The 15,250-nt window shown below is 30.8% G+C and overlaps 1 protein-coding gene across 1 annotated transcript; it reads left to right on the top strand.

Moving 5' to 3' along the window:
- Positions 1-6,849: 6,849 nt before the first annotated feature.
- Positions 6,850-8,715, top strand: LOC134253910 (uncharacterized). The gene is made up of 6 exons (XM_062736485.1): positions 6,850-7,064; positions 7,169-7,276; positions 7,563-7,743; positions 7,883-7,971; positions 8,078-8,119; positions 8,258-8,715. The coding sequence occupies exons 2-6, from the start codon at positions 7,264-7,266 to the stop codon at positions 8,320-8,322; spliced, it is 390 nt and encodes a 129-aa protein (XP_062592469.1). The 5' UTR covers positions 6,850-7,064; positions 7,169-7,263; the 3' UTR covers positions 8,323-8,715.
- Positions 8,716-15,250: the final 6,535 nt, after the last annotated feature.

Here is a 15,250-nt window from a genome sequence, read left to right as displayed (position 1 = left end):
GCAATACCCATGACTGGAAGATCATGTGTTCAAATCACGGCGGAATCTGACCTAAAACATAGGTAGCAAATGTTTCTTTCCAAAAAATCGAACCTTTTAAGTGAAAGTCCATCGGATGCCACGTAAAAACCGAGACCCCGTATCACGTTCAATTTTGTCACACTTCAACAGGTTAAAGAACAATAAGAAAGATACCATTCCATTTACTCCATTTACTATTTAATATCTGTTTATGAGAACCTGTATGATTTAAAAGTTATTTTCTGTCGTGAAAACATGATGGTGTTGCAAATTCGTCACGTTTTGAAATACAGATTTGTTAGATTAAATTTCATACATCCTGTATATTTATATGGATCTTATTACCTTAATCCCATATATCTATTGTGATCCGCGCATCTGTCCGAATCAAATTATCAACTTCCCAGCTATTGGAATTAAATTCCCATTCGAGGAATATCGGGTCTGTGACGTAATGCTTAAGCTGTATGACATAAACAACCAGAAATTTCAGAATCATACAAATAAAAAGTCATATGATTGTATTTTTGATTATAATTATTAGTTAAATTAATTTAGTTTTCTTCGTTATTATTGCATTACATGTGTAGATAAATCTGTGTTTAATGTAATTTCAGTCTTAAGCATATGTGTTAATTTAAATGTCACTACTTCTTTTGAAATATCTGGTCATCTGGTATAAGATATTAGAATCTTTTTAAACTGTTTCGGTACAATGAAACAATTTTGGAGCGAATACTCGGTAAAAAGCAATTTTATTATTTATCTCGATAGAAAAAAAACTGTATTCTTCGTTGGCTTTGCTTCGTCGGAAAATATTTTTCCTTAGGGGGAACCGTGTATTATTTCTATTTTTCTAATTTCATCCGTTCCATAGCTATATTCTTTTCAATATTGTGCTTTTTAATTTTTCATAAGATAATTAATGTAAAATTGATGTAAATGTAGTAAGAACTAGAGATACTGCGAGCAATGAGCCCACTAAATGATACCCCCGCCTCCCATATGAATATAATGGCAGTGGATATGGTTTGCTCTGGAAAATCCAAAATATATGTCAGATCGAAAATCAAAATAAGAGGTGCACAATGGCAATATGTAATAAAGATTCTGTGAAAGTTGCATTAAAATTTTTTCAGTGGTATGAGAGAAGTTGCGGATAAGAGATGTGTACCACAAAGCGTAACAGACGGACGGACGTACAGACGGACGGACGGATGAACGTACAGACGGACGGACATACCGATTACTATATAACCTCTCGCTTTTTAAGCGGGGGGTATAAAAACAGTCAAAGGTTTTCCAACTATCAACAGGAAAACAATTTAACAATTTGAAAGGTATAAACAAAGTGACAAAATTTATAATCTAAAATTTATGTTGCATCTTAAAAAGATATGGCGAACTTCAGCTTTAACCCTAAAGATAATATCTTTCCAACATGATACAGTAAATTTTATTGATTTTAAATGTTTGCGCTATGTGAAATCTATTATTGCATAATAAAAAAGGATTATGAAGGGGGTACACCTTTAGTTTACAAATTGATAAGCTAAGTTTTTATTAATGTCTAAAAATAAGAAAATTGATAAAAAACAATGAAATAAGATGGACCTCTATACATAACAAATATTAATTAAATCTAGTATCTAATATATGCATGGCCATATAGAAAATGTATGTTTTTAAATGTAGATTGTTATATTTTCTTTAACTTTGAGTACTATATTAAGTCTTAAGTATTGAGAAAAATAAAGGTTAAAGGTTAATGAAAATAAAAACTTCAAATGCATTCATGATCAACTATAGCTTATTAAATTAATCAAGACTGTGTAAGCATCGCAGTAGCTTTCATTGATCGTTTCGAAGTAACGCAATATCGTTATTTGAATTTCATGACTAAAAGGATCGTTTTATTGGGATACATGTATGGTATCGAACTTTTGTTTAGCTACACATGAAGAATAGAAAAAAAAACTAAACATAGAGCTCTTTTGTGTAAATTTATAGTGCAAGCAGTTGTAGAATGCACTTTATTTTTTGTATTTTTGACGTGTTTTGACCAGCTTTGTCCTTTCTTTTAAACAATCGATATCCTACTTGCATAAGTATATGAGTCTTAAAAAGGTCTTTGATATGAAATAATATAAAAAGTATAAAAAGATCGTTTTAATATTTTGAACTTCAGAACATTACATGTATTCGAAAGGAATTTCATTCATAATGTGAGCCAGCAATGATTATACTCGTCCCTCAAGGCCATTGAGCATGGAGAGATCTTTTCGTGTTAGTATTTCCTGCGACAAGTGACCTTGGTTTATAAAATCTTATTCCAAGGATCGGTATCTACGCCCACAGTGGACTTAAAACCCACTGAACCATATCCGATCAACTCCATACTTCGCGATTCTAGAGCAGACACTCGATTGCGCCATGCACATGATATCAAGAAAATGACAAAATTCATAATTTAAATTTATATTGCATATTAAATCTTTGTATGAAAAACATCAGCTGTAAAAATATAAAGAAAACATCTATTCAAGATGATAGAATAGATATTATTGATTTTAAATGTTTGCGCTATGTGTAATCTGTTATTACATAACAAAAAGGAATATGGCGGGGATACACCTATAGCGTACAAACTAATCAGCTTAGTTTCAATTCATGTTCAAAAGATATCAAAAGATTAAAATGAACAAGAATATATTATGTACCTATATAGATAACAAGCATGCATTATATTTATAATCCAAATAACGAATGCATGCCCATATAGAAAATGGCATTTTTGCAAATATAAATAGTTATAACTTTCTTTTATTTGAGTAAAATATAGAGCTTTAAGTTTTGGAATAAGATATTAAAATTCCAGCTAAAGAAAAAAGAATGAAAAAAAAAATATATTTATGATCATCTTCAGCTTATTAATTGCATAAAGTTTGTGTAAGCATATCTGTAACTTTTATTGATCCTTTTGAAGTAAAACTGAGGAACATGTATCACAATATCGTTATCTAAATTACACTTACAGGACTTTACAGACCGTTTTATTGAGATATATAATTGGATTTTTGTTTTACCTCACAGTGAGAATAAATAAATCCAAAAAAAAAAAAAATCATAAAAAAGAAAACCATAATGAACTTTTGTGAATATTTATAGTGCAAGCAGTTGTTGTGTGTTATTTTTGTTTGTATTTTAAATGTGCTTTGAACATCGCTATCCTAAATGCCGTGAAGGATAAAGAAAAAAATCACGAAATAAGCATAAAACACCTGCTTCGGTCATGTAGACAAAATGAATTAGATTGCAACATACAGATGTTTGTTTATTTTTCGGTGAATTAGAACAATGATTTTAAAACAATATAATTTTGAAACAATCTTTTCTCTTTACTTTGGTTGCGTTCCCAATCTAGCTTTTCAGACCTCCCCTAATATCTAAAAATAAAGGACAAAACATCACTATTTTACTCTGATACGATCTACTTTGTCATCGTGACATAGAGATTATATTGCGTTTGCGTTTGAGTCCCGACTATCAGCAAAATGATGAAAATCATAGTTTTACTAGTTTGCTTTTCCCTTTAGCAAACACTTTTAGCAGAAAGCTAACATATTTTGAAATTTTACGAATTAATATTTTCGTATATATATTAAAAAATACGTACAACAGGTTATCAAGTAAATTTTACATCAGTTCACACTATGCTCCTTCAGATTTATTTTTAATGAAAAGAAACCTAAATAAATCACGATTAATTAAATAATTTTACCAAAAGTACTCTAAGTCTGTCCTTTTTAGGAAAAATGTAAAAGGTACATTATACATCTAAGTCCAAAGAATAAAATTCAAAGAATTATCAACTTTTCTCAAATTATGTCTTTTTCTGTCCTTAAATTAGTAACATGTTTCTCAATTATCTTTGATAATAATTTTTTAAAAAAATATTTTGAATAAGATTTTACGGAATAATAGAGTATGAGTTTTCTTGGATCGTAACGGACAATCCCCTGATACAATTTTCAACCACAGGAGGTATTTTGGCGCTCTTGGTGTGACTCATATTTGTGTCAATGGTTACTGTATTCCAGTTTTTTCCCCTAAAATTCCTGATTTTAACAAGTTAGCAGGAAATCTTTGGGTTGAGACCAAGACACTATTAACAATTAACAATTGCCTAATGTATCAAGCATCACACTTGTTTTGAACAAATGTAAAAGAATGTTCTGAGATAAAGAAAGATTGATTAGATAAACAAAAACACTCAAACTTCTACAATCTATTAATCAGAATCAAGGACTTTAGTATGGGGAAAATTACGGTTTCCGGAGATTTGTTCATTTAACACTTTCTTCAGTAGATGCATTAATATTCACTTTAAATAATGATTGTATTCATTTGGACAAAATAATGATATACATTTTTTGAGTAAACCTGTTTTTTTTTTTTAGATTTTGCATTTACAACAACTGATGTCTGGTATAACTTGCACTTTTTAATTTACCTAGTACACTGAACTTAATATTGTACAATATGTAGAGGTGTAACAGCAAACTGTATTCAATTCATAGAAGAAAAAAATAAGTGACTCGGAATAAACTTATTCTTAACTTCACTCAAGTATCACGTTTCCTGATTATAAATGAAATAATCATACTTTCATCATGCCCATATGATGAAGATGCTTCCCAGTTTTGTGCGATTCAAATCAACGATGTAAAAACGATATTTTATTCCAATAAACTTTGGATTATAATTTAACACGAACAGAAAACAAATCTAACTGTCTTCTTTATAAAGCATTCTTCCTCTGAGCCGGTTACGTACATGTTTGTACTGTCTGAAAAACAAATAATCCAAGTACATTCATTATTCATCAAGTCTTTAACCAATAAATTAAAACTTTTATTTTTCCTCATAAATAATTATAAACATCTTTGAAAAATATATTTCTAAAGAAATTTCTCTTTGAACACAGAGATAAGCTGGTCTCTGATACCATCTGAACACACCTTTCGTATATTTTTGTGCATAGAAAAGGAAATTATAAAACCTGCGTTTTTGATGTTAATCACCGTGTGTTTTTGATGATTATCGTTTTAAGACACAAATCGAAGCTTATCAATAACCATGCAAAAACTATGAATATGAAGGAAAAGCAACCGGAGGAATAAAAATGTCCTTTCGGTTTGTTGCTTTGGATTTACTCATCTGTGTACTAGAACTCGCTATTTTTTTTCTTTTAGAAATAATATCAAAGTGTATCGAAAAACAAGAGTGAAAAAGTAAAAAAAAAATCATTTAAACAATGATTTGAAAAATGTGATAAAAATGATCATACATTTATTCCGATTTTGATCATTTTTTTAACCCTAGCAGATCACCTACAACAAAATGACATAATTTTTCTGTTTGTTTGTTTTATTGATTTTTTTTATCTTGATCTGCCTTAACATTTTCTTATCGTTACCATGCTGCAATTCTAAACTGTAATTTCAATAAACGACTAATTTATTTAATTTTTTTGTCAGTTAACATTTTCTGCGATATAGGGGCATCGATTTAATCATTCCAAAAAAAAAACCCAAATCTCTCTCTGTGCGCCCCACCTGGGAAAACTGTTTATATTTTACGTATTATTAACCAAAACAGGAAATGCTACTGTCATTTAAAACGTCAAAGATCTCTTTTTTGTTTCTTTAAAAACATTTTTTAATTTTTGAATTTTGAAAATAACGATATTTTCAAATACAGCTTATCTTTAAGCAATTCAACTGACATTTTTTGTTATTTAATTATAAGGTTTTTCAGATTTAGATCACTTACTACAGTTTATATTTTTTTTTCCTTATATCACTTTGACCTCGAAAATATAAGTAATTGCTATTTCGAGTTATATTTCATAAACCAATAAAGAAATGCACATGTGTATATCAATCTTGATATCAACGATGAATCATCCTGATAAAGGTCGTTTAAAGCTGCCAGTGAATGTATGGTTTCTATTTTAAAGTATGTCAATTGTAAATGGTCCACCTATTGATATTTTTAGAATTATATTCTTTTTTCACTTATTTATATAATTTTTCCTGCATTTTACAATTTGATCAATAAAAATACGGTAGTACAAATATTATTTTGTGCATATCAACTTTGTTGTTCATTAGGTGATGGGATAATTTTTTCATGAGGAATTCCTGTTTTTAAAAGGTATTAAAGCTGCCAAGAATGTATTTTTTCTGTTTCATTTCAAAAGATGTTTATTTTTTATGTTATAAAATTTTCACCGACTGTTTTTTTATTCCATTTTTGCCATTTTTAAATGTTGAAATAATGGAAATACCCTAAGAGACACGCTATGTAGGACACACTTTGTGGGTACCAATTACTTTTGTTTTATATAATTTAAAATATAATGATATGAAAGTCAAATACAAGCAATCTAACCACAAATTTTAGTGGAAGAAGGATAAACTCAATTTAGAATATAATTTATTATTAGGTCATTATATATCATTCCTTTTCCTAGTTCTTCACTGGAAGTGCAATGTGATTACTATTTCATTTTGTTCAGGGATTCTTCTTCACATTTCAAAGGATGGATATGCAATGCAAATTATGTACAGCGATGGTGATTGCATTTACACTGCTTTATATGGAAAGTTAATATACAATGTTTATACAATATCCATTTGTAAGATATAATTTTTGTCTCTAGCTAAAGAAAAAACGGTTGTATTTTTCATCTAGTTGCATTAAAGTATCATGACATGTAAAATGTATTACTCAATGCATGTATATAAATGAAATAAGATATGTTATTAATGACAAAGAATGTAGAGACTCAAATAAAACTGCAGTGCGTGTAGAAACTTGCCCAAAATCAGCCGAAGAATGGGAAGAGGCAGCACTAAGGAAGGGCTGCCATAACGTAACGTTTTCTAACACTTGTTCTTCATTTGAATACCACTGTGTTATTAATGCTTGGATCAACGAAACGATAGAAGTGTGTGCACCGATTCGAAATATTCTTGGTAATAATCAATGATGAATTCACTTGATTTTGTCGATTTATAATTTCTGTAAAAATTTATTTATTGTTTATGCAACAACTTTATTATTCCTTGAATATTACTAGGAAATGTGTGTGCTGAGTACAATTTTGGTGGTTCAAGAATACAGAGCAACAATAACGCAACATGCGAAACATGTCCAGAAGTTTATTTATCTAACATGAGCTATAATTGTAAGTATTACATGTTCTTGGAAATTATATAGTACGAACTTGTTCTTTGCAAATTCATCGCATTAATGGTGGCCCTGGACAAAGAAATGTACTTACGAAAAGAAAACAGCTATTTTAGCACATGTATCAAATTCTTTCCTTATATATAAAGCATATAAAGATATTTTAACACTACTTACATGTAAATCCTTCATCATAAAGAATACCAGTATTGGATTTTTCAATACTATATTATTAAAACAAATAAATCAATTTTCTTTTAAACTTGTCTCTCTAATACATGTAGATTCTGAGTGCTACGATTTAGTTTACAAAGCACGTAACAGAAGCAGACGTTTAGATATTACTATGCCATCCGCTGTGGAGAGTACTATGAAGGCAGAAAGTATAAAACCAATGACATCACCGAAAAAGAAACGACAGTCAAATGTCCAGGAAGCAAACATGGATATGGATACCAAGATTGTGTAATTACTACTGTTTTTTTCTGTTTATGCAGAGGACACATGCTACATTATATTTAAACAGAAAATAAAAAAAAATACTTATTATAAGACATTGTTTTCAAATATGAAACACATTAAGCTTAGATTTAAAATTTTGCAGCATTCCCATCAGCTTTGGTATTGTCGCTGTTACAGTTTTAATTCTTATATGTTTGGTACACTGTTTAAGTAAAGAACATTTTCTGAAAGGTATGTGCTGATTTTTCAGTTGCTCCTTTAAATTAATCTATTTAATTAAAAAAAATGCACGAGAGGTATTGAGTATAAATAATTACATTGTCTTGTAAATTTTCAGGTTTTATTTCAAACAGTTGCAGATTTCAGGCAAGACAAAAACGTAAGATTTAATGAAGACTCTCCATCAAAAATTACCAGGCATATCATTTGATATCTGTTGGAATTTAATGTGAATTCCATTCTCTTTCAAACATATACATGTCAATTTTTTTTGAAATTTGTAATTCATATGTTTTAGGATCCATCACTAACGAAAACACGAATACGGACATTGAAAGCACACCATTGAAGGAAGTAACATAAATTATTTTTGTTTACGGGAGAACAATAATCAAAGCACCAGCAGCTTGTTTAAAAGATACAAAAAAAAACAATATCTGGTTCATAAACCGTTTGTCTGAAACATGTTATTAATATTGACGTGAAGAAGAAAAGGCAGCTAATAATTTGTTGAGCTCCATTTATCAAATATATGCACATACATGCATTCTTATATACTCTATTTACACTGATGTATTATGTTAATTGTACTAAATTGTGTTTTATTAAGGAACACTTAACCTATATCGTGTTTGTTTTTTGTTTCTTTTTTACTTTTCTCAATATTAAATGAAAGTCAGAATAATTATGATTTTTAACAGAAAGTCTGTTATCACAATCTTAACATCCAACTGTTTAAAACAACATATTTCAATGAAATCTTGAGATTTGCAAGATTAATTAAATATTGTCGCAAAATTATTTTTGTTTATTATTAGTGTACATTATTTATTTTCTAAATAATTTTTCCAATAAAAATTTTCTAAATACATTTTCTAATAAAAATTAGCCGTCAGAAGCTCAGTCGGTAGAAAGCTTGCTTTGTGATGGGAAGGTCATGTGTTTTAATCACGGGGACAGATGCCTTAAGTCGATGCAAAATAGGTAGCAATTTTTTCCTTCGCCAAGTGCTCGTCATTCTGTAGTGAAAGTTTCGGGTCCTTTTGATGAGACGTTAAAACGAGGTCCTGTGTAACAATAGGCGTTGGCACGATTAAAAAAATCCTCCTGCTCAATGTTCCTGAGTGCTGATTAACTTTATATATTTGGAGCATTTCATCGGTTTATGGTGACATCTCAATATGAATGAAAATTCTCAAACATGGCATACAATAACATATCAATCCAATAAAAATACAACTTTTGCCCAGTTCGCACCATCATCAATTCATCCTCTTTGTCCCCTTAACGTCGTTATGTCATGAACTCTTAATATAGCTCTTTCTATTTTGCTTCAGTGCACTTTTTTCATAGCTGAAAGAGAAACCGACTTCAGTCCTATTTATAATTTCCGAAAGTATAGCTTTGTGTAATTCACAAATGGCACGGTCGCAAATTCCATTTTTATACAAAAAGAAGTTTTTTTTATCTATTATGAAACTTAATCAATGCACTCTGGAAGGGATTTCTTATATAGCATCAACATTTTTTGAATCTTCTGTGCACCATATAAATTGCAGACAAAACTTGAATTTAAGTTAACAAATTCGAAAGCAAACACTTTACAGGGATATATGATCAAATTTTATTCCATTATAGCTATACAGTAAGTCATTTTCCCCATTTCAATCGGTGACATTGTAAATGATAAGTCCTTCTTCGGAACCTTGTCATTTCAACGGAAGATGCATTTTATAATGAAACGATATCTACAAGGATATGGATGTCTGCTATTGATTTCCATGTATTTTACACGTACATCCAAATGCATACATAATGGATTGAAAATCGATAGCATACCGCTTTATGTTACCTTTTTTTCGAAACAAACTTCCATCAAGAAGTGTCAACTGTATCTAAATACCATCATAAGTGCATATAGTAAGTGAAACTAATCACTTTACTACCGAGATCATAGCTTTAAATTCAAACGAGGTAATGAATAAAGAATTGATCTATAATTAAGCAAAATCATTAGCATGAACTATTCTTTTTAAAATAAAAATGATTTAGACACGGCTTTGTCTCGAAAGGGGATGTTGTTAAGTTCGACGAAGGCAATTTTGATTTTGCGATTCCTACCTACCTTGAACAATTCAATATCTGCTTTAGAAATAAATATACTGTATAATTTGTGAAAGTTTAACATGTATCAACATATAACATATAGCGGCATTTAAATGTAAAGTTTAGTGCTGTCAGATTTACATGTATGTACATGTGATTATTTAAATCAAAAACGAGTATTTTGTTTGAAAACCTATTTGAAACATTCTTAAACCATGATTGTTTTTTTTTTTCATACTAAGGAAATGAAAATGAAATAGTTTGATTTCTACGAAGAATGAATTCCATTCGTATTTCCCTCAAGAAAGAAAATTATATTCATCACCCGATTCGTTATATTAACATGGTTCTTGAATAACAATAGGCGATGTTTTCTCAAGAATTTACTGAAAATTTACGTCATGTATGTATATTTATATGTATCATCTCTTCTATCCTTTATTATGAAACTTCTTGTCCATAAAACAAAATTCCATAGATATTTTGAACGTGATTAAACAGAATTAGTGAGAACAAGACTCTTCACAGAAAGAATAATTTATGAGGCAGATTGGAATACTAGTAGGGATGCAGACTTAACTGATGCACGTGGACTTTACTAATTTTTATAAACCATTTACAAAACATAGGCAATTGCATACCACATTCTTAAAAATTGAAGTCTTATCTTCACAAATATACGTTGCAAAATCAAACAGTATTAATGCATCGAGGAAAATGAAAACACAAATTGGTCTATGTCTAATCAAGATCCTTCAAGTGCGAAAAATAAGATAAAACTGAAGTATTGATTCATTGATAGTATATTGTTTAACGTCCCTGTCGAGAATTTTTCACTCATATGGAGACGTCACCGTATGCCGGTGAGGGGCTTCAAATTTTTACATTTACTCGGCACTCAGGGCCATTGAGCAGTGAGGGATCTTTATCGTGTTAACCCTTGCTGCTGACACTGGGCCTTGGGTTTTAAGGTCTCATCCGAAGGACCTGCAACTTTCACTTCGAAGTGCCGTGCGCATGGTGAAGGAATAGTTGCTACCTGTTTTATCGACTAGGTCAGAACTTATCAAAACTTTTCAAAGAGGAACGACAAATCTGAACAATTTGTACCAGATCAAAGATGTACATGTGCATTCCAATATCATCTCAGTATTTTTAGGCGTTTACAATAAATAATGGAAAATTACAGAAATATTTCTACAAAAAAGATATGGTGAAAATATTAAACTTTAAAATTACATGAACTAATGAACAGTAATACGGTATTGTATTAATCAAGAACATTTTTAATGATTAAGGGGGCTCATTACATCCCACAGTTTATTTTAGATATCATTACAGCATCACTTATAAAACAAATATCAAATACATGTATCCAAATGGAGGTATTGATATCATAAATATTTTTTGGAGAACTTTGAAACTTTTTTTTTATAATTTTAATAAGCCAATAATGCGACAAACATGAAGGTGAAAAACTAAATCTTAATAATATTAAAATTTTCCTTAACATTTCATTTAACATTAAAGTATACTTTATGTAAAATATCTACAACTTGCACAAATATCGTGAAGATTGAAGTTATTTGCCTATGAAATAATATACACGCACGAAAGAGGACAAAACGAGTCATTTTTTCACACTATAACACTATTCGTTATGAGTTGGTCTTTTCTACATTTTTTGGAAAGGTAATTCTCAAAGTTTGTATAAAAACATACATATTTTGGTTTCCAAAATGATGGAGCAAAGACTCACTATACTTTAAAAATATAATATTATGACATAACTTTCGTATCTTTTCGAGATATACTTGAAGTCCCTTAAGTCAATGGTCATATTACAAACATGATTTGAATGCCACATTTTATCAGCACTTGTGTAGCGTATTGGTTAGCGTGCTGGTCTCAAAAGAGAATGCAACTCAGGATATTTTTTGCCAAGGTTCGAACCTAATGGATACCACATTTTTTTTTTTATAAAAGAATAGATTTTAACGAAAAAATTTTCCTCAAAACTTTTTGTTTCTCATGATTTCATAAAAATTAATGATGAAAACTTTATTCTAAATACTAAATTCACAATTTGAATATGATTTTTATATATCTGAAGCTATTGGGCTTTCTGCACGCTAGGATCACACAACTCCTTTCAACAAGGTTGTAGATTTTAACTCAAATTTCCTTCAAACAAATATGTCAGTGATTGATAGAGCTCAATGCTTTGCTATAAAATGGCACATTACTTGTATGTCGAAGATTTGACAGTTGTTTTCTTTTGTTTCTGCTCAAAAGCAACCCTTCTTGGATTATGCATAATGAATCCTTTACTTTGTTTTCACTGTTTATATAGCAATTCTTCCTAAAAATTAAAATACAACATTATTAAGTCAAATTTCATTTTTCTTTATTCTATCTTCATATAATGGTATATTCAAAATGGAATTTGCATAAACACATTCTAGATTTCATAAAATCAAGTGATAGGTAGAGCCTACCTCATACAGCAGGAACGTAGCATCGTTTTTGAAAGTGGGGGGCCAACCAGAAATTTTTTTTTACTTACCTGAAAAAGTTGACAAGCCAAAAAAAATAAAAAAATAAAAACAAACAAAAATGTCGCCCAAAGTCGAAAATTCTATATCTTGGGGTGGGGGGGGGGGGGGGAGAGGGGTGGTCATCTTTCTCAAAACCAAATTAATTACACTTCCAATTTTTTCCGTTCAATTCCTTGATAACACTGTACTGTGGTAAAAAGTGGGGGTGGGGGGAGGGCAACATGCCTTTCAGTGAACATTTCCTATAGAAGGGTAATGTTGGTCAAAAAGTGGGAGGCCGGCCTCCCCCCCCCCCCGGTTGCTACGTCCCTGTACAGCGATGTGTGCCTTAAGGAAAAGATGAATTGTGAGTTAGGAAGGATAACTCCTATCTATAACCCGTTTCCTTGTTATAGTGCACCCAGTGGCGGATTTAAGGGGGGGCGCACCCGGCGCGCGCCCCCCCCCCCCCTAAAATTGTCAAAGTTAACACAAATCACAGTTTCGTCTACAAAATGTTAATATGTATACTCGGTAGACCTCATTTTTACCCTACAAAATCGCTAGAATCCAGGAGCTTCCGGGGGCTTTGCCCCCTGGGCCCCCACCAGGGCTTTGCCCTGGACCCACTGGGGGCCTCAAGGCGGCCCCCAGACCCCTTGCCTACTTTTGGCGCCCCCCTAACTTCAAATCCTGGATCCGCGCCTGGCACCATAACACAGAACATGAAAAAGTGGGATGCATTTAAATTCAACATATTCACTGTTTTAGTATCATTCATAAGCAAATGTTGTCATAATTTTACTTAATGAAACTACATAGTATATGCATACCATGAAAATATATATGACGTACGTATAACAAAACTATAAACAACAGGGAGGTAATAAAACGACTAAACACCACCACTTAAATATACTGAAAAAATGGTCACCAAAAAGTGCTGCCACTGTTCAAACTGTAATTTTGCATAAAAATATCTAAACGTATTTTTCACTTTTTAATTGATGGTTTGGCATTGGTTAGGCAGAAATACCTTTGTAAATAATTTTTTTTTTCTAGTTGACAAATTCATAACACGTCCGTTTAGAATGATTTTTGTTAACATTTCAAGTTGTAACGAATAAAAAAAGAGTAAGAATAGCTTTCTTTGAATCTACAAAAATTATAATTACCTTGTTCAGGCAATGTCATGCGCCAGGGAAGTATTCCAAGTAGAACTCACTACCTGATGTTTTGTTTGTCTATTCAGGAACACTATCAACAATTTCAAAACTTAGGGTTATCGTTATTTAGCTCCCCCTGTCGGCCAGCAGAAATGCTAGTGTATAGCGCCACATGTGTTTCATCTATTTTTAAAGCGTTTTAAAGGTCAGGGTCATATTAAAAAGGTTCCTATAAAAATCGTCCCCGAGAAAACAGTAGAATCAATGTCGGTTTATTTTTTGTGTAATACGTCATCAAAAAGTGGTGTAATGAGCCTCCTTAAACTATATTTAATTATCTAGAGCCTTGAACGTATGTTATGTTTTTTTTAAAGTACATCAATGAAGTGTTATTTGAGTACCGTAATAAGGGTCTTGTCGCAGGTAAATGTAAAACTTTAAAAATAGAGTTTCTTATTTAAAAAAGCAATCAGGACATAATGACAAGCACATGAAATGCAATATTGATAACCTCAAATAAGACAACAATTTGACTGGGTCAATTCTAAAGTCTTATAAAATAAAAAAATCATACATCATGTTGTTGTATATTTGTTGTAAATTTACCGTTTCTTGAATTTTGAAATTTATACGTTTGTTTACTTACATGCATGGCACGTTTGTTTTTAATTTTCAACTTCGACACACTTAACAATTTCATAAACATACTAAAAATATTCAAATTCAATAGTAGATAACTGAATTAATAATCATAGTCATTCTTTTTATGTGGAATATACATTTAACACATAATAGCTTTTTACTAATGAAAATTACTGTGAATCTTATATATGTATGAAATATTATGCAAATAAGACGTCTAAATAAGTAGAAGTGTATGGGATTAGGTGCCATAGCGGTATGCATCCGTTGGAGCGCTCATATCCACTTTTTCGTCACAACCGCCTTTTACTTCTTGTCATGACTGGACAAACGAAATTTTTAAAATCTAGAAGTAAAGTAATGGTCTTACAATATCTTATTGATTGTCTTTGCTGACAAAGCATTATATTGACCATAGAATTTGCAAACTATTTACTATAAACCCACTGTTGATCTTTTTGTATCCTACGAAATGGCAATAGCTTGTATTGTTTAAGACATGTGAAATGAATTAAGCGTTTAGAATAAATGTTGACTCTTGGAAATTAAATCCGTACTATGGTGACATATCAGAGAATAAAATTTTTGTATGGGTAAAGATATTTACTAAGACCATTATCTGATATCATACGTGTAAGATTCAGCAGAATTATGTTCACATGCAACTTATTTATGATAACCTTCGAAATAGCTAAATTAACATGTAAGATAATTACATGAACATGCATTTAGACATGCAGCTAATATATGTTAAATTGCAACATAATTTATATACTGTATGCAGCGTTATTTTTCGCCCCGTATTACTTTCGCACTGTCATATTTCGAAGCAAGTTTGCT

The sequence above is a fragment of the Saccostrea cucullata genome, unplaced genomic scaffold, assembly GCF_032062105.1.
Source record: "Saccostrea cucullata isolate Sc308-1 unplaced genomic scaffold, CSIRO_AGI_Scuc_v1 ctg4114, whole genome shotgun sequence".
Classification (NCBI taxonomy): Eukaryota; Metazoa; Mollusca; class Bivalvia; order Ostreida; family Ostreidae; genus Saccostrea; species Saccostrea cuccullata.
This window is presented reverse-complemented; position numbering and strand designations above follow the sequence as displayed.